Here is a 20,097-nt window from a genome sequence, read left to right on the forward strand (position 1 = left end):
AAGCTGCCTGGCTGCCGGCCGCCATCTTGGCTGGCAGTTAATTTGCATATCGCCCTTATTAGCCAATGGGAAGGGTAGCGGAGGTACGGCTAATTACCATGTTTCTCTTTTATTAGATAGGATATATATTGATTTGGTGATGATGAACTCCTTTAGCTTTTTCTTGTCTGTGAAGCTCTTTATCTGACCTTCAATTCTAAATAATAGCTTTGCTTTGCTTAATCTTGGTTGTCCGTTCTTGCTATTCATCACTTTGAATATTTCTTGCCACTCCCTTCTGGCCTACAAAATTTCTGTTACGAAATCAGCTGACAGTTAAATGGGTGCTCCCTTGTAGGTAACTAACTGCCTTTCTCTTACTGCTTTGAATTCTCTTTTTCTTTAAATTTGGCATTTTAATATGTTGTGTCTTGGTGTGTGCCTCTTTGGGTTCCTCTCGTTTGGCTCTCTTTGCACTTCCTGGGCTTGTAAGTCTATTTCTTTCACCATGTATGGGAAGTTTTCTGTCATTATTTCTTCAAATAGGTTTTTAATATCTTGCTCTTTTTCTTCTCCTTCTGGCACCCCCATAATGCAAATATTGGTATGCTTGAAGTTGTGCCCAGATGCTCCTTACTCCATTTCCATATTTTTGGATTCTTGTTTTTGCTTTTCTGATTGGGTGGGTTTTTTGTTGTTGTTGCTGTTTGTTTGTTTGTTTGTTTTTGCTTCCTCATATTCCAAATCACTCTTTTGATTCTTGGAATCCTCTACTGTTGAATCTCTGTAAATTATTCTTTATTTTAGTTAGAGTATGCTTAATTTCTGACTGGTCCTTTTCATGTCTTTGACATTCTCACTTACAACTTTAAAATCTCACTAAGTCCCTTGAAGCTGTCATGAAGATCCTTGAGTAACTTTATAACCATAGTTCTGAACCCTGTATCCAGTAGTTTGATTACTTCCATTTCTTTCATAAGTGACATGTTTCTTTGTCTGCACATTTTGGCTGCTTCCCTGTATTTGTTTCTAAGTATTAGGTAGAGCTGCTAAACTATGATGATATTTTCAAGGAAATTATATACTCAGCTGGCTTTAATGAATAGACATGACTAGAAAATTACCAGCACCCTTCCATACATACATTTCATGGTTCAAATCCATTAAAATAGTCCCTGTTGATGCACAGCTTTTTAGCATTAATTTGCTGAGTCAACCCCCCATACAACAGAGAAGAAAATACAAGTAACAACTAACACTATTATAGTCATGTACACTATATGAGGCTCTCTTCTAAGCACTTTATGAGCTCATTTTGACTTCTCAACATTCCTAGTCAGTGAACTCTATTATTATAAGCACTTCCACATATCTATTTTACAGATGATGATTTTGAGGTATTAAGAATTTAACTAACTTCCCCAAAATTAAATAGCCAGTAAATTCAAACATGGAATTGGAATCCAGATGGTCTGGACCTAGAGTTGGTGCTCATAGTGCTTCTTATATTCAAACACTCATCTCAATCAGGATAGTAGAACCCAAATAATGTCTTACAATATCTGAAAATGTGCCCAACTTGCTTAGGATAAGAAGGCCAAATTTAAGGGTAAATTAAACTTTCATAATTTAGACTAATATGTCTTCATGCTTGCAAATAGTGGTGGTGGTTGTGGGGGAGGAAGTTTTACATCTGGCTCTGGTTCTTTTGTATATGTAGTATATTTAATTAAACATTTTAGGATATCACAGATGAAGCCATGTGACATAAAAATATTAGGAAAAATATATGAATTGGCAAAACATTGGCTGCTCTTCACCTAAAAAGGTAGATGGATGGATAAATTCTATAAGAATCACGTCTATGAATTGCTGAGAACTTGATTGAAATAGTGGAAAGAGAGGTCAATCAAGAATCCTGGATTCTAGTTTTAGCTCTGTCACTAATTAGTTCTCTGGCTTTGGACAAATCACTTAACATTTCTGATTCTCAGTTTCTCCATCATTAAAATAAAGTAAGTAGAAGATTCATCAGGGCCCTTTTAATCCTAATATTCCATGTTTTAAGACATTCAAGGACACCAATGGTACAGAAGATAAAACATTTAAAGAACCACCATAAATGAAGGAATAAAGTTTAACCTTAGCTTTTCAATTTTAATCATCCTGGGTTGTAACTAGAATTGAAAAGGAAAAAAGGGAGCTCAATGACCCCTATCCTCCACAATGTGAAGAGAAGGGCAGGGAAAAACAATTATTTAAATTCAATGAAGCTAATTTCATGGAACTGGCATTGGTGCAAAATAAATTAGATGAGTAGTTTACAGTATTTCTTCCATAATATTCTAGCTTGTCTTGAAATATTAAACTTTTAAAACAAATTTTACTGCCTAGTCTATGGCTTTGTGGTTCCATCGTGCTCAAGGAAAAATAGTGACAACTTGTTTTCTGTTTCCACTGGCAGCATTACTGTTTTTAAATCGAAATGATAAATGGTTGGGTATAATGTAATGGTTGGATTCTATACTGATATCCTATATATCTCTTTAATGCACACATTTTTATTGCCAAATAGATTTTCACTGTGTTAGACAAAATGACCATAATGTAATCATTGTAACCAGAGAACAATTATATGGATTTTGGTCCTTATACTTGAAAGAAGATATGTCCCAATTTAGGCTTCTGTTCATTATATGGTAGTACTTATGAGAAGACAGGAAACACTGAGGAGATTTCTTCTTTGTTTTTTCTACTTGGGGAAACCCAGGTGTACAAAATATTTCCTAATTTTTTTATCCATGCTTTTCAAAGCATTTGAGAACAGTTAGTTGATTTGTATTTTCTCCACATATATTGCCTAAGATAGTGCTAGAGACCTGGAAAGACTAACTTGAATGTGAAGGTAGTTTTGCTTACCATGTTCCTATGCAATTGAGCACTGCCTGGTAAACAAACACAACTTCCCAAACCTGAGCTTAGTGCTTTGATGCATAATTTGAGTCCTTAGGGAAAGGCTTAAGCCTTTATATATTTATTTGTCAAGTGAGCTGATCCAAGTCCAAAACAACATTATACTCAATGATTTTTAACCATTGTGGAAGATGGAGTAATCACAAAGGCTGCTATTTGTGTTAAGTAGTATTGCATATATTAACAAAATTATTTACAGGTGATGCTTACTCATGTTGGGTCTTCTGCTTGGTGTTCAACTAACTCCCATTCCCATCTTCAGCATATTCCCAGCATTCCTGTGTTCCCAGTGTCTTCATGAGTTCTAGAATCCTTCGTACTTTCTGTCTCTGTCTCTGTCCATCTATCAAAACTTACCCAACAATTATCCCATAATTATAGGCTTCTGTAGTCTATGTCACTTGAAGAAGTCACTTAGTTTCTGGGCTTCAGTTTTTCCACAAGTAAAATAAAGGGTTTGAAATATATGGCCTCGAAGGTCCCATTCAGTTCTACATTTGCATGAGTTAATACTTGTGTTAACGTAGTATCTAGTAAATGTGCTTTACTTTCAGACAGAGAAGTTTGGTGGAGCCATAAAGGCAAAGATTGCGGTAACTTCCTGGGAGCATTATTTAGCCTAGTTGAAATTATTTTAGAATACCAATGATAGGCATTTCAGGTACTTTCTCATGAATTTTTATTTTCTTCAAAGCATATTCCACAAATGGCTACCTATTTTGTTTATGCCTATAGCAACTCTCTCTGCTGGTTTCCAGGTAGCAAAAACCGAGTATTTCATAAGCAGAAGATATTTATATGTATTATTCTGTACTTAACTCCTTAGTCATTTAGTTGAGATAAGTTTCTCTTATGAAATAATATTTCTGAGGAGTATCTTTAGCAAATTCTCCTTTACTGTTGGTATCAGCCCAGCCATATTTTCCTGGATAGTTCATTATAATAAACTCTTCCAAAATATTGTCTCACTCTAAAAGCAATCAGTTCTCACAAATGCTAGTCATGGGTCAGACGTATTTTTTAAGTAAAAAAGAAAAATATCCTTTGGAAGCACCGCTCATCTAGTGATATTTTCAACAAGCTTTGTACTTAGCTTTTAGGCATTTTAAATTTCTATGCAAGAAGCTGGCTTGATTTTACCCAGGTTAAGGAAACAAACAAATCATGGAGGAGTTTTTCTTTTTCTTTTTTGGCTTCTCTTTCTTTTAAAACAAAGAACAAAATGACAAATCCAAATTTGAGACATCTGCATGTTTCCCATCATGTGGCTTAAACATCTGCATTTTTCACTTCTCATCCAGATGTTTTGGTGTTATGTAAACCTAACTAAAGTGAAGGAGAATATCAAGCAATCATCTGGGGATGCTAATTAACATGGACAGCAAATCTGAATAATCCATGTTCTGAGAGTTCTGTTTTTTGTCTGGCTCAGAACACATTATTAATAAGGTCAAAGTTACTGTAAGCTTGTCTCTTGTATGGGCCAGTTAATTCTGATCTGTTCCATGACCACAGAATGCACCTCTAGCCTCATCCAACTACCTGGAAAGTGAGTGTCCTCAGTCTTACAGGCAGTCATGCAAGAAACTAAATAGCAAATTTCTACCACTTGGGAATTAAAATAAAAATTCATTTCCCATGGATGGTGGGTCAGTGGTGCCATTTTGTATAAAAATAATTATTATAATAGTAACTCTTATATAATGCTTATTTTGTGTCAAATACTGTTCTAAGCAATTTGCACACATTAATTCTCAGTGTTCATAACAACACTATGTGTATTATTATCCCATTTTACAGGTGAGGAAATAGAGGCACAGAAGGTTAAATAATTTCTCCATGATGAAAATGAATGGTATTCTCATTTTTTCTGTTCATTTTCTCACTTTCCCTGTGTCAAGGAGGTGGAGGAAGCTCACAATGTATTGGCTTAATAGAAAATATGTCAAAATAGGACAGAAACTTGAATATTTCTGCATACTGAATTTACTGGTGGAATTGCTAGAGTGGCACACCCTGTGCCTGGTAAAGGAGGTTAATCTAATCCCTATTCTTCCACCCAGTATGATAATTATAGATATAAAAGTACCCTTTGCATAAAAGAAAGTCATTGTTTTTATTGGCAATAAATCATTATGTAAAGTATATATTTAAGAAAAAGGACTATGTGGTTAAGAGCAATAGATTACTTTGGGTGGCCTCATAGAACTAAATTTTCTGAATGTTCTGAGGAATGATTTGTTTGACTGGTGAAATGCTTAAGAAACTTTGATCTCCAACCACAAATTGACTTACAATCCTAAAATTCTAGATATAGACAGGACATAAAGATATAATCTAAACCATTTTTTTCTTTCTCAAAAATTGGGAACAAGAATGCTTACTGAAAGAAGCAAGTGAAAAAAATATTCCTAATATTTTTAAGGGTTACAGATGCTCCTAAATGCACTCCTCTTTTTAATCAAGAAATGTGATGTGAGCATCTCCCCTGTGATCAGCACTGTTATAGGTCCTTGGATTACAGCAAGGAATAAGACATGGCCACTAATCTTCAGAAACTTGTTGTCTATTTTGGTGTTTTCTTCTTCCTATAACTTTACTGCTTATTTTTGTTTGTTTGTTTCATCTTTTGACATTATGGAAAAGAATTACTCAATGCCTTATTATTGGATAATATGTTCATTTGCTCATTAAACACCATTTCCTTTTTCTTCTGGGCTAACAGCTAGACTATATCTCTTAACGTCTCTCCCTACCTCCTCACCTCTTGGAATGTGAATGTTTTCTATGGGCCATTGTGTGTCATCCTCCAAATCTCCCCTCCATCTCCTGAGCGAATGAAGAAGACTCATCAGACTTAGAGATCAGAAAAACAAAATAGAAAAAGCCTATCTCTTAATGACTGTGAAGTAGAGCCTTTCCCCATAATCCCTTTCAGTCCTCATTATTAGACGGTGAAGTGTGCAAGCATTACATTTTTATTGTGTTAAGCTGCAGGATTTGGGTTATTGTCCTTAACAACAGTAACATACTCTTACTAATACAGTGTTCCTTACAAAGTTTCCATCATAATTTTAAAGATTGTAATAATTCTGCCTTCAATTTTGGTGAATATTTGGTTCCTTGGGTTCAGGTCTTATGTGGTTGGTTATCAATTCTTTATTGCTCTTCACAGGTGCGCTTTCTGTGCCTCCTCCCACAAAGCCAGTACACTGTAACATATTCTTTTTTGTTCTTTGTGAACTTTGTCCAGTTTTTCTATTTTAAAACCTGTAACAAACTCCTGGGATATCTGCCTCCTGAGGTTCCCAATAATTGAATAACTTCAATGCCTCTATTTTAAGAAAATAATTATTTACTCCAAAATAAGACAAGACATTTAAATAGCATTGGAATATGAGACCTAAAGGACCAAACACCATCCATTACTTACTTGAGAATCTGAGAGTTTATTCAGCAGAATAAATGTAATTGTTTGTTTCAGAGCTGATTTTCAGAAGCATTTTGCCTCTCCTTACCATTACTCTCCTGCAAACACTTCAGGGGTTGTTGTAGTAGTAAATACACCTACCATTGTGTTGTCTCTATTCTTGCCTGTAAGGTGTCAGGATGTTCAGTTAAGAAAGTATGTTAAATACTCTAAATTAATTCCTTTGATGCAACTAACTTTCTTTATCATTAGAATATTTTTTTAGAGAGTTAGAAACATCGATGAGAGAGAAACATTGATCAGCTGCCTCCTGCACACCCCCCACTGGAGATGTGCCCGCAACCAAGGTACATGCCCTAGACTGGAATCGAACCCAGAACCCCCCAATTCGCAGGCCGACACTCTCTCCACTGAGCTAAACCAGTTAGGGCGATCATTAGAATCTTTACTGACTAGTTATTTTTTTTTTAATTTTCCACTTTTTAAAATTGTTAAATTGATTGGGGTGACATTGGTTAACATGAAATATAGGTTTCATCTTTGGATTTCTATGTTATAAGATATGTATATTGCACCATATGCCCACCACCGAAAGTCAAATCTCCTGTCACCTCATATTAGGACCCTCTTCCCTCTGACAACCACCACTCTGCTGTTCGTGTTCATAAGTTTCAGTTTTATATCCCGCATATGAGTGAAATCATATGATTCTTAGCTTTTTCTGTCTGACTTATTTCACTTAGCATGTTCTCAAGGTCTATCCATGTTGTTGTAAATTGTGCTATGTCATTCTTTCTTAGGGCTGAGTAGTACTCCATTGTGTATATGTACCACAACTTCTTTTTTCCAATTCTCTATTGAAGGCCACTTTGGTTGTTTCCATGTCTTGGACACTGTGAATAATGAAAGTCAAATCTCCTGTCACCTCATATTAGGACCCTCTTCCCTCTGACAACCACCACTCTGCTGTTCGTGTTCATAAGTTTCAGTTTTATATCCCGCATATGAGTGAAATCATATGATTCTTAGCTTTTTCTGTCTGACTTATTTCACTTAGCATGTTCTCAAGGTCTATCCATGTTGTTGTAAATTGTGCTATGTCATTCTTTCTTAGGGCTGAGTAGTACTCCATTGTGTATATGTACCACAACTTCTTTTTTCCAATTCTCTATTGAAGGCCACTTTGGTTGTTTCCATGTCTTGGACACTGTGAATAATGTTGCAATAAAAATAGGAGTGCAGATATCTTTGTGAATACATGATTTTGAGTTTTTCGGGTATATACCCAGGAGTGGGGGTGCTGGGTCATATAGTAGTGCTAGACAAATTTTTTGGTTGCCAGACTGATTTTCATAGTGGCTGTATCAGTCTACATTCCCACCAGAAGTGAAGGAGGGTTCCTTTTTTCCAAAACCTCTCCAACACTTGCTATTGCTTGCCTTTTTTATAATGGCCACTCTAACAGGTATGAGGTACTATCTCCTGGTAGTTTTGATTTGCATTTCCCTAATGGCCAGTGAGGTTGAACATCTTTTCATATATCTATTGGCTGTTCATATGTCTTCTTGGGAGAGGTGTATTTTCAGGTCCTCTGACCACTTTTTCATTGGATTGTTTGTTTGGTGTTGAGTTTTATGAGTTCTTTATATATTTTGGAAATTAAACCTTTGTTGGAGGAGCTACTATTCACAAATATCATCTCCCATCTGGTTGGTTGTCTCTTTGTTTTGTTGTCCATTTCTTTTGCTGTGCAGAAGCTCTTCAGTTTGATATAGTCCCATTCATTTATTTTTGCCTTTACCTCCCTTGCCTTTGGGGTCAATTCTATAAAATGTTCTTTATGGCCCAGGTCCATATGTTTGGTACCTACATTTTCTTCTATGTAACTTATAGTTCAGGTTTTATGTTTAGGTCTTTGATCCATGTTGAATTAATTTTTGTACATGGGGACAAACTATAATCCAGTTTCATTCATTTGCATGTGGCTTTCCAGGTTTTCCAGCACCAATTATTGAAAACCTTATCTTTACTTCAGGCTCCTTTGTTGAAAATTATCTGTCCATGTACATGTGGTTTTATAGCTGGGCTTTCTATTCTGTTCCATAGATCTGTGTGACTGTTTCTCTACCAATACCATGCTGTTTTCAGTTTCACTCTGGAGTATAATTTGAACTCAAGTAACATGATACCTCTAGTTTTGTTCTTATTTTTCAGGGTCTTTTTTGGTTCCATACAAATCTGATGATTTCTTGTTCTATTTATTTAAAAAAATTACATTGGGATTTTGATGCGAATTGCATTAAATCTGTATATTGCTTTGGATAATATGGCTGTTTTAACAATGCTTATTCTTCCAAACCAAGAACATGGGATATTTTTTCCATTGTTATGTATTTTTCAATCTCTTTTAATAATGTTTTGTAATTTTCAGAATATAGGTCTTTCACATCCTTTGTTAAGTCATTTTCCACTTTTCACATCAACACATCCTGTATTTTTCTCTTCCTCCTCAGATTTGCCTTTTTCCTGAGAGTATCCAGGTCACCACCCTCCATCTCTTATCAACTAGTACATGTATTGTGAAGTAGCCTCTCAAATATTTTACCTGTCACTATACTCTCCCCCCTACCTAATTCTTCCTTCATCTGCTATGAGATGAATGTTCCAGCATCTCTCCCAGTCATACTTTATTATACCCTCACACAGCTTTCTCCTCTTGGTATCCAAATATGCTTATCTTATATAATAAAGAGGTAATATGCAAATTGACCATCACTCCAACATACAAGATGGCCACCCCCATGTGGACACAAGATGGCTGCCACAAGATGGCCAGCAGGGGAGGGCAGTTAGGGGTGACAAGGCCTGCAGGGGAGGGCAGTTGTGGGTGATCAGGCCAGCAGGGGAGGGCAGTTAGGGGTGACAAGGCCTGCAGGGGAGGGCAGTTGGGGGTGAACAGGCCCACAGGGGAGGGCAGTTAGGGGAAATCGGGCCAGCAGGGGAGCAGTTAGGCGTTGATCAGGCTGGCCGGGGGTGGTTAGGGGGTGATCAGGCTGGCAGGCAGAAGTGGTTAAGGGCAATTGGGCAGGCAGGCAGGCAAGCAGTTGGGAGCCAGCAGTCCCAGATTGTGAGAGGGACATCCCTTGAGGGGTCCCAGATTGGAGAGGTTACAGGCTGGATGAGGGACACACACCCTCCATACACAAATTTTGTGCACCAGGCATCTAGTTTTCAGATAATAGGACTTGCTTAGTTTCTCATCAGTCTTCACATGTGCTATTCTCTGCAATTGGGAAAGCACCATACTTCACCACTGGTCCCTCAATTCCAAACTTATCTCTTGTTCAAGAGTGAATAATCCCACCTCCCTTATCTACTCTGCATATGTAATATTAATTTTCCTATGCTAGAATGTGGTTTTCAAATAATGCTTTATTAATGCATATGATGTGTAAACTATTCAAAAACAGGGACTTCAATTTAAAAATAATTATATTATACTTTATATAGTGGACATTATACAGTGCTACTCAATAAATATTCATGATTGCCATTAGTACCATCTGGAGAAAATGTGTTTGATCAAACAATAGTGATCACTTGAGAAGACAAGTTTAGATGGATATAGGTTCTGATCTCACAGGAATTATATAGAGTGTTGAATAACCTTTCTAAATTGCCTATTACTGATTTCAGTTCTAAAAAAGATAACTTTGAAGTGAAAGTATTTGAAGCAAATGATTATTGTTTACCAAGCAACCCCATACATTCATCAGATAGCATTAATGTCCAACACTGAGACCTCCTATCAAACATCTTAGAACAAAAATGCATGAGTAATTGAGAAATTTGAGCCAAACTATTTTCAACATTACATTCTCTCTCAGAAAACAGCAACAAAAATTACAAGTTTTCAAACTTTACTGGTCACTAAGGAACTATTTTCTATCTTAACATCACTTTGGTTTTATCAATTCACTACCACACCTTGGGAAATGAATATAGGAATGTAAAGATTTATATGCACAATTTTCACGATATTTTCCTTGGTCATTACTTGATTTTTAGGAAACACCAACCAATTTATTTAAAAGTGCCAAAGGGCAGTAAATGCTTGAAACTAGTAGTTCTATGCTCTTGTAAGGCTTTTAGTTATCAAGTGTGCCAGTGAGTTTCTTTCCTTCTCTTGGAAGAATTTCATTCTTTTTCACTCCTGCCATTTTCCAATTTGTTACAGAATTAATTTATTGAATACTACTTATTTGCATGTCCTTTTGAAACTCTTCCATAAACTTCTCTTTCACAACTTAACTGTTTATCTTCTCATTGCAGCCTGGTTCCTGATTTTAATCCCCACAGTGCTATCCACCAATCCTCAAACAAAGTATTGTCTTTTCACATGATGCTACCCTAGATTCAAGCTTTATGAGATTCCTTAAGTGCCTTTGTACCCATTTGTTAAGTTAAAGTGATTGAAAGCTAAACAGCTTTGGAACTAATTGAATTATGGCTTAGAGTGGGTGAGGAGAGATGCCTTCTTACTTAGATTTAAGAACTACCTAGCTACCTTTGAGTCTCAATATTTAGATTGGAGTCCCATAGATTACCAAACCTGCCAGATTTTGTATTTGGCAAATTAAAACCATTTACATGTTGCCCATCTCCCTGAGCATTGAGTTGTGATTTTCTCATTTGTCTCATAATTTCAGATATTTTTTTTAGAAAACTTTACCTTAAAATAGCCTAAAGTTTAAACTATGTATGCTGTTGGTGGATGAGCTAAATCAATTTGTTATGAATGTATGGGAACTAGTTGTGCCAGCATTTTTCTAAATTTTCACAATCTATTTCAATGAAAAATTGAGAAGAAAAATTTTCTCACTGTGAAAGAAACTGATAGAGTACATCATATTCTATACAAAATACTTATTACACCATTATGGGCTATATATTTTAAAAATCTCAGATGAAAATCAAATTTTGAATTACTATCTAGAAATAAAATTTTATAGATAGTGTATACACTGGTTTCTCAAAATGATAGAAAAGGTTTCTTGTCAAGTTTACCAGCACAAGTGTGAATGCTCTGTTTTTTAGTACATACTAGTTGTGAAAGGACACATTGTGGCCAGCCAACTCAAATTGCTACCCACGTTTAATCATTGTAAATAAAGGAAGCAGAGAGACCCATGTTATATTTTCAGAACTGGCATGCTCAATACAGAACTATTAGTTTAAAAATACTACTTAGCATTCTATTTGAATTTATCTAGACTTCTGTGTAAAACAAAATAATAAAAAGTACAATTGGTCACTTAAACATATAGTACTCATTCCATGCAAGTTATTAACTTAGTAATTACACATATCATTAAATAACAATGAGAGCAAATACAACTTGATAACGCTTGGGAAACAGTTAAGTACTAATAAATTTCCATTTTGAAAAACCTATAGTTTTTACAGAAGCAAAATCACCTTTCTCAGTATGAAAAACCTGTATGTTTTGAATAGGACTTTTCAAAGGAACAACTAATTGTCTCACTGTGAAATGAACATGTACTACTGCTAAGTGTTCACATACTCTTGGTGCATAATGTATTTCTTTAACAGCTTGATATAGTAAAGCAACAGAGAAGCAAGTACTTTGAACCCATGGACCACAGGAGTCGATAATATAAAGAGATTGAAAAAATAATTAAAACATTATCTAATGTTCTCTTATACATTTGAGTTTTAGTTACATGGGTGGGCAAATTAATTTTTACACACTGTGTACATTTGTCCTTGCTTATATTTTTTTTCAAAATATGATTTAAGAAATATTTCCAAAATGCCAGAATCAACCTTGGTTAACAATTGACCCTCATGGGCATCTTGGTGGAGAACACACCAAAATGGATTAATTGAAAAGAATATAAAGTAGTAATCCACAACAAATATGAAAATAGGGGAACATTCCTTACAGAGAATTCATAATATTTTAGATTATTCACAGGGATTTTCTGGTGGAGTACAGTCACAGTCACAATGTGAGGGTGGAGAAGTTTATCTACAAGATATATTCTTTGAAGCACCAGGAATAGAGATAATTCTACAGGAACCTTACACATATCACCAAGCAGATATTGTATATGTACAGAATAGTGTATTTCACAACTACATTTTAGATAAGAATCACTGCAATTGCTGCTCTACCACCAGTAAACTTGAATTATTTAGCACTTCATCTGTGGTTATTGTTGTTTTACTTCTTTTGTATTGCTGATATGTGCAGTCAGTATTTATTTAAATTCAAACTCCAATGACACTGATAAAAGTAGGAAGATACTCACATCTTCTTATAAAGCTTATAGGAGGTTGATGGATTATTTGGGGGGAATCAAAATGTGAATTTGTTAGCAAACAATAAAATACACACTTTAAAATGTGTTTCAATTTTTAAAACTTTTAGAATAGGCGATAGAAAGTCATAAGGTTGTTCAAAATCATTCTAAAAGAGCTGGCAACCTGTCTATTCAGTTGCTTAAGAAATGCATGTTGTTTACCTACCAGTTTGCCTACAGAATATGTGCTTCCCTAATAAAGCTATGTCACGACTATCTTTATGATCTATTGATTTAGTCTACAGAAATTGTCCATTAAATTGAAGAAGTTCTAATTGCTTCGATCACATTTTTCATTAACTGATCTTCCTCTGCAAGCAGTCTTCCAATTTGAGTGCCTCAACACTTCTTTCTTGATAATTACTGATTTTCAGCTAATCTATAATAGTTCTTCTTTCATCTTAAAGGTAGTTCAGAATTTTCAAATTCAGTAAAAGTCTTTAAATTTTCCCTGTTTCAAATACCACATAGATAGTGAAATATTCATAAATATGTCAAAGGTAGCTCATCTACTAAGCTTGCAGTTCAAGTGGTATCATAAAGCCTACTCTAAAACAATAGGAGTAACATTTTCCAGGAGAAATTAAAACTGTAAATTGGAACAAGGTACTATACTACAAAAGCAGGTCTTTCTTCCCCCAGTATTCTGGGAATGCATACAAAAATTGAAGTACAAAAGCAATTTCTGTGCCTTTTTCTTCCAACACTTTTTCAGCACCTCAATGTTAGGTGTACTTTATGCTTGTTATAGCATAAATTTTCCATGGCTTTTCTCAGTATGTCAGATTCTTCACTACCAAATATCACTGGTGAAGCTAAGCTCTTTGGGTGATAGAGGTAGCATGGAACTATTTCTATGAAATTCCTGGGTATCTTTCAGGGGATTATTAAGGGGTAGTTGTCCATTGAGTAGCTTCAGAGGCAGGTTACAGTAAGTGTGGTGGTTGCTTAAGGAAGGTACAGACAAGGTGGTGGTTGGCATCTCGTGTTTATAACTTCTGCAACAGTGCCTCATTTGCATCGAATCTGAATGGTGGAATTCAGGGAGATCAGCTTGAGATGATACCAGAGAGGCTGAGGTACTGGTCATGGCAATAGAGGGTATAGGTTGGAGCTCTCCAAAAAGTCCTTGTTCTGCAGAGTCCAGAATCTGGCATCGAGAAAGTACTTCCTTTTTCCTGATGGGCATTTCATATACTAAGTGCTTCCAAAACTTAGAATTTAATTTGCTGCTTTTGGGTCCCTTCCACTTGATTAGTGACAGAAGTTTGATGCTGTGCTTTAGTGATTCCACTTCCTGGCAATTCACCTTCCCTTTTAATTCTGTACACTCAATCAAGATCACTTTGATTTCCCCACTGGCTAGCATGTTATGGAGTCTGCTTTCCAATTCAAAAATACTCCATCCTCGTCTGAGAATATAGTTTGATGTTAGCACGATAATAAGTCTTCTGCTTTGCTCAACACATCTTGTGAGATCTTCAATGTATGCTAAAAATCACAGAAAGAGAGAAAGAGTAAAAAAAAAGACATTTCCAGTTTTTAAAGCATTAGGTTTGCACTTTAGAATAGTAAAGATCCAGTCTTTCACTAATGTACATCATTTTTTCTTTTGTTGTATTGCACATTTAGAAAGCCCATTTTCTTAAAAAGAAAAATGAAAAACAAACAAACAAACAAACAAACAAACAAAAACAAACACCTGCTTAGCCCTGGCCAGTGTTGTTCCATTTCAGCATTTCCCTGTACACCGAAAGGTGGCAGGTTTCATTCCCAGTCAGGGCACATACCCAGGTTGTGGGTTTGATCCCTGGTTGGGACATGTGTGAGAGGCAACTGATCAATGTTTCTCTCTCACATCAATGTTTCTCTTTCTCCCTTCTCTCAATTAAAAAAAATGTTTAAAATACTCATTTTTTTTGCCCTTCATTACTTACGGTGTTTTGTTGGTGAATATTAAATCTGACTTCTTCAGAGCTTAGGCATATTTCAGTTATTTTTATTTATTTGATAAATTAATTTAAAGCAGGCTTCCAGGCTTATACTCTAAGTAAACAAGCAATCAATCATTTGATGAAAGCAAAAATGGAACTTTTTAATGACTGAAGAGTCACTTGTATTTATGGGTTTTGTTTGCTTTATCCCCTATTTTTCAACTACAAAACAAGTAAGGGGGGGCCTATGTATATGAACTACTTCAAACATACTGTAACAGAAATGGTGGAAAATCTTCAGGAATCATAACTTGTTTCTCAGAATACTTTCTGTTACTTGCAACTTTAGGTTCTCCATTTTGCCCTTAAAATCCAGAGATAGGGAAGTGGTATGTATGTGCCCATGAATTTTGAGCCAGCTGCTCTTTTTTCAGAGGAAGAGAGAGTGTTGGAGTTGAAAGTCAGGGGTGGTGTGGAATGAGCAGGAACCGAGGAAGAGTCAACTAAGAAGAAAGTTTTAGTGCCCTTTGTGGAGCAATTCTGAGAGTGATGTGAATATGTTATGGCCTTTCCATGGTAGAAAAACACTCAACTTGAAATTTATACCATGGAATAATCCTTTTGCAAGCATCCTCCTCAAAGTCTTATCCGCCAAAAGGGGAAACACACACATGTGTTAACAAATGGAGACTTGGACACAGGTGCTACAACAGAGAGCTGTCTTTATTAAGCAGAGCACAAGGTCTTGTCTAATGTGCAGTGTCTTCTAGCAGAAACAGTGCTTATAGAAGCATAGCAACATTTGTCACTGTAAATCTGTCCAAGGTTACAGGCTGCTTTCAAAGAGTCACGTCCAATGCATAGTGTGGGACCACCACACAACCCAGTATAAGCCATTTGAAAAGAGAAACTTATTTTACAGATGCATACTTTGCAGATGATCTCTCTTTCCCAGTGTTTATTTCCACCACTTGGCAGCAAAAACACTTTCACAAGTGAAAATGAGCAAACTTTTTACACACCCTACAGATAAACAAGGAACTTTTAAAGAGATACACATAGAATTGCCCATTTTCAATTAATTGTTACTGCTGTGTTGGTTTTTTACTTAATACATTTTAGCACTTTCTTATGCGGTAGTTACAATGACTGTATCTGAGAGGATAAAGCAACTACTAAGTGGGAAAAGAACCTCTTAAGAATTATAAGCATTTTATTTAAGCATTTTATTTTAGAGATTGTGTATTCAGGGAGAAGTCAGCATTAAAATCTGCAAATAGTAAAAACAAAACAAAAGAACAAAACAAAAAACAGTACACAAGTAGCAACAGGAAAGTTGTCCCTCGGTAATTATCATTTAGAGAACTGGTGAAACAGAAAGGAAGGCAAGGTAGAAAGTTTCACTAAAGTGGAAAAAATATTATCCCAATGCATCAACATCTCTGACTCTTCATTTTATTCCTTTCTTTCTGCTCCCAAAAAGAAAGAAGTTATGTGGGAAGCTTCATCATTAGAAGTTGGATCTGTAAGATACAGTAAAATAAACTATCATGCATCTTTCCCATTATTCTTTTCACCTTTCCTCCAAACAACAACAAAAAAACACAAAACCAAACCCAGAATTATGGCATAAGTGCAGGAGTCCATGAAAATACAGTTTTACCAGGTAAATTATGAGTTAATGGTTAATTTTATAGAAGACTCCTTTAAAAATAATTTACCAAGGAGTTATTCTGAATAGTGTTCTTCCATCATTAATTGCAGTTTTTCATTTAATTTTTTAAAGTTGTCTGTACAAACCTCTGTAACATAAACTATACCTCTCTGAATCACATCTCCTTGCCTCCAAGGAAAGCACTGTTTCTATATGTTGAGATGTAGTTTAATTTACTTTTTAACTACCAGTATACTTTTAAAAACAAAAGATTATATACATATATCCATCACTTAAAGAAAAAAATACAACCCAGGTTTTCACAGTAATTAGAGCAAATATTCACATATATAGTAATTAATTTTATTGGTAAATCATTAACTTTGGCTTCGCTATCCTGTTTCTCAAATGGGGAATTGAACATGGTATAATTTCCCCCCATTAATACGGTTATTCCTTCACCTGTCTATTACATTTTTACATTTGACAGCTAAGGATAATGCAACATATAGGTTTTTTTCCGGGGGGGTGGGGAGGCTTTTGAGACTCATTAAACAGAAATTGTTTTTGCTCCAAGAATGAATGCCTGTGAGGACAGATCCCACTATGCTCAGCTGCACAGGGTGTGGGTGTTGAAGGAAACCTTGGAGAGAGGGAGTGGTCCCTGTCTCCTGCATACTACTCTTGCTGTGCTTATACTGGCAAAGCCTAGTGGAGAGTTGAGGCAACCATCCAGATTATTCCGGCTGCAAACCTCCTGTGGAAGAAAAAAGGTCTGAATTATCCTGGTTTGCCCTATATATACATTAATCAAATGCACTGGAATCAGTCAGTTAGTACCTCAAAATTTTCCCTGAGTAGACACAGCCGAAATGTCCCAAAGAAAACATGAGCGATTTGCTTGGGCCCTGAATTTCATGTTCCATTTCACTTGGTGAAAAACCAAGTGGAAGTTTTCAGATGTGAAGCCCACATTTCACTTCTTGGGATGGTGATCAGTGGCTGGGCAGCAATCTCAGTGTTTGAAAGCAGCTGGGGAGGTGCCTCCAAGATCTGCCTGGCTCTCAGGAAAAGAAGAGACTGTGCCCTAGCTTCCATATTCTGGCTCCCCCTCTGTTTTTCACTCTCTGCTTTCTTTCTCACTCTTTCTTTCTGTCTTTCCCTCTTTTACTCTCTTTTTCTCTCTTGCTTATCTCCCTTTGCCTCTTCCTCCTTCCCTTCCTTCCTAAGTCTTTCTTTCCTTCTCTTTATCTTTCTAAAAAAGAACTTAGCTAGCATGGAAAATAAAAAGTAAATTAGCAAGAGGTAGAGTTAATATTTTTCACTTGCTAATCTTTAGCCAAGGAGTTGTTGCTGGCTTCTACTTAGCAAGTGCCCATAATAATTTCCTCCTTACCTTGGGGTTGCATGTCTGCTTCCAATGACCGAATTGGAGCCTAATCCATTAGGATTATGTCCTGCTTTTGTATGGCTTGTGAGCTAAGAATGATTTTTAAACATGTTTAAAGTGTTGTAAAAGAAGAATATGATGTAACAGAGACCATATATAACCCACAAAGCCTAAAATATTTACTATCTGGATCTTTACAGAGAAAGTTTGCTGTTCCTGAATTAGAGATCAATCAGGGTGTGTAGGCTTGGAAAAGTTCCAAATAAACTAAGCAAAAAGGTGTATCGAGTTAAGAAATTGGTCATCCATGGCTAGTGTGGTTTCTGACAGGCAATGGTGTTATCCATGGGCTTTGGCTTTGTTAGAAATGTTTTAGAAACCTCCAGAGACCATTTTAGAAAGCTTGTTATCATGAAGAAATTATAAAGAAACGCCCCGCTCCTCAAAAAATTAAATCCACAGCACATATGAATATTCGCTATACCTTGCTCTGAGTTATTTGGGCAAATTTAGCAACTGAGTAACAGGAATCTCTTAAAATACTATTTTTTCTACAAAAATATATAATATTCCTTAAATTAAAGGTCATTACTTCTTCGCAAATTTTAAAGTAACTTACAATGACAGAATAAACTAAAGGGGATTGTGTCTGATAGCCTCCTGCTTCTCTAGACAAGGCTGTGAAACTACACCAGATTATCAGACATTAAACAAAGCTAATTACACTTAACCTATTTGTGATCTTCATAATTTGGTAAAGAAAAAATTCCCTTTGATAAGTTTTCTTAAGTTGGTATAAATTCATTTTTCACATTTAAGTGCACCTGCAAAGAATCTTTTTCCTTTTATCTATACTGTTCCCTTTGACAGGAAGTTAGAAAAAAATATTTTAGAAAAAAAATGCACTGTCACTATGCATTGTCCTTAGGATGTCTATCTATTAGAGAAGTGAAGAAATAATATGTCAGTAGCACCACTGTTTGTAAGAAACAAGGAAAGTGACTACCTAAAACCGTATCAAAAACAAATTCAATTTTAAAATCACTTCCAGGGATAGTTGAATAAAATTCCAGTGCATTTATTTAGAAAAGTAGAATTAGATATATAAAAGTGAGTTGAAAATAGGACACTTATTAACAAAGCAAAAAAATATACTATATGAAGAAATACAGAAACAAAATTGAAGCAGACATAATGGCAGGCCCAATAAATTTTTCTAATGGGATGTATATACTTTTCCAAAAGAACTCAGTATAGCCCTAAATCTCAGGCTCTGAATCTGCTGCAGATATAGGCAGAAAGACAAGTGAGAAAAACACTGTATATCATGAATTTCCATGTGGTCTTGCTACTTCCTACTAACCGTTTGATTTATTAAACTAATCATTTAGCAACTTTGTAAATTATGTTTTATGTTAACACTTCTACTTATGTCAGGGTCATTATTAGGGGCAGTTAGCACATTAAAAATGTTAAAAGACTATAGACAAAGACATAATTCATTAATTTGCCAGGTTCCTATAATAGTAGTTCTATATGCCTATAACTGTAGTTCTGTATATCACTATCAGTTAAACAGACAAATCATTGGAGTGAGACAGGATGCATCAAAACAATCAACACTCCATTAATTTTTGGTGAACATTAGTTAATTGATAAGCTATCAACAATGATACTTATAAAACCTATGGGTTAATATGCCAAGACTTAAAACCAAGACAGTTTCTGACAGTGGCTGAGATGGGTCCCCTCCTATTACCTGTGTGGAGAAACCAGCAAAATAATATAGGTTTTCAATGTATCAAAGAAAAATGTATGATTTAGCACTATATATTTGGGGAAAAAATAGATCTCTGGTATAACTAGAGGCTTACAGTGAGGTACTTTATAATGTAGTCTCACTAAAAATACTATCTGCATTTTCAATAATGATGTTTAATGCTAAGCTACTGAAAGACTTACACAGGTTGACAACCTGACTCTTTATCTTGGCTGATGCTGCTTAACCTTTTGGGGTTGTGATTCTCCCTTTGGTAAGATTCTGTCTATGTTGTCTGACACAGAGATTGAGGCTACAGAATTTTTACTTAGTTGGGTGTGTGTGAAGTGAGGAGGGGACTTTCTAAACATTGTGTGATATTGCTTTGCCAAAAAAACCTTCTATGTCCCCTCCCTTGCCAAGTCCTTGGCTTGATAATTCACAGATAGTTTGCTAGGATAAATATTTTGGCAGGTGTTTTGTTTCTGATTAATAGGTTAATCAACAGTTAACATGGATTTGCTGAGACCTTGTGACTGTAGGGAATTATATTTATTTACAGTTTTGACTTTGGAGGCTACATTTCTGGAAA

General features: G+C 35.6%; 1 protein-coding gene and 1 long non-coding RNA gene across 2 annotated transcripts in view; one reads left to right on the forward strand and one right to left on the reverse strand.

The window, feature by feature from the left end:
- Nucleotides 1–9,230, forward strand: part of LOC106726705 — an 18,243-nt gene extending 9,013 nt beyond the window's left edge. The window contains exons 2-3 of the long non-coding RNA XR_001362785.1: nt 8,489–8,492; nt 9,219–9,230. This is a non-coding gene — a long non-coding RNA (uncharacterized LOC106726705). The remainder of the gene's footprint in view (nt 1–8,488; nt 8,493–9,218) is intronic.
- A 4,331-nt stretch (nt 9,231–13,561) lies between these two features.
- The window catches only part of IL1RAPL2 (interleukin 1 receptor accessory protein-like 2), a 1,356,387-nt gene continuing 1,349,851 nt past the window's right edge, over nt 13,562–20,097 (reverse strand). The window contains exon 11 of the mRNA XM_005869867.2: nt 13,562–14,259. Coding sequence (XP_005869929.2) covers nt 13,562–14,259 — 698 coding nt within the window. The remainder of the gene's footprint in view (nt 14,260–20,097) is intronic.

Source organism: Myotis brandtii, unplaced genomic scaffold, assembly GCF_000412655.1.
Source record: "Myotis brandtii unplaced genomic scaffold, ASM41265v1 scaffold305, whole genome shotgun sequence".
NCBI classification, from domain to species: domain Eukaryota; kingdom Metazoa; phylum Chordata; class Mammalia; order Chiroptera; family Vespertilionidae; genus Myotis; species Myotis brandtii.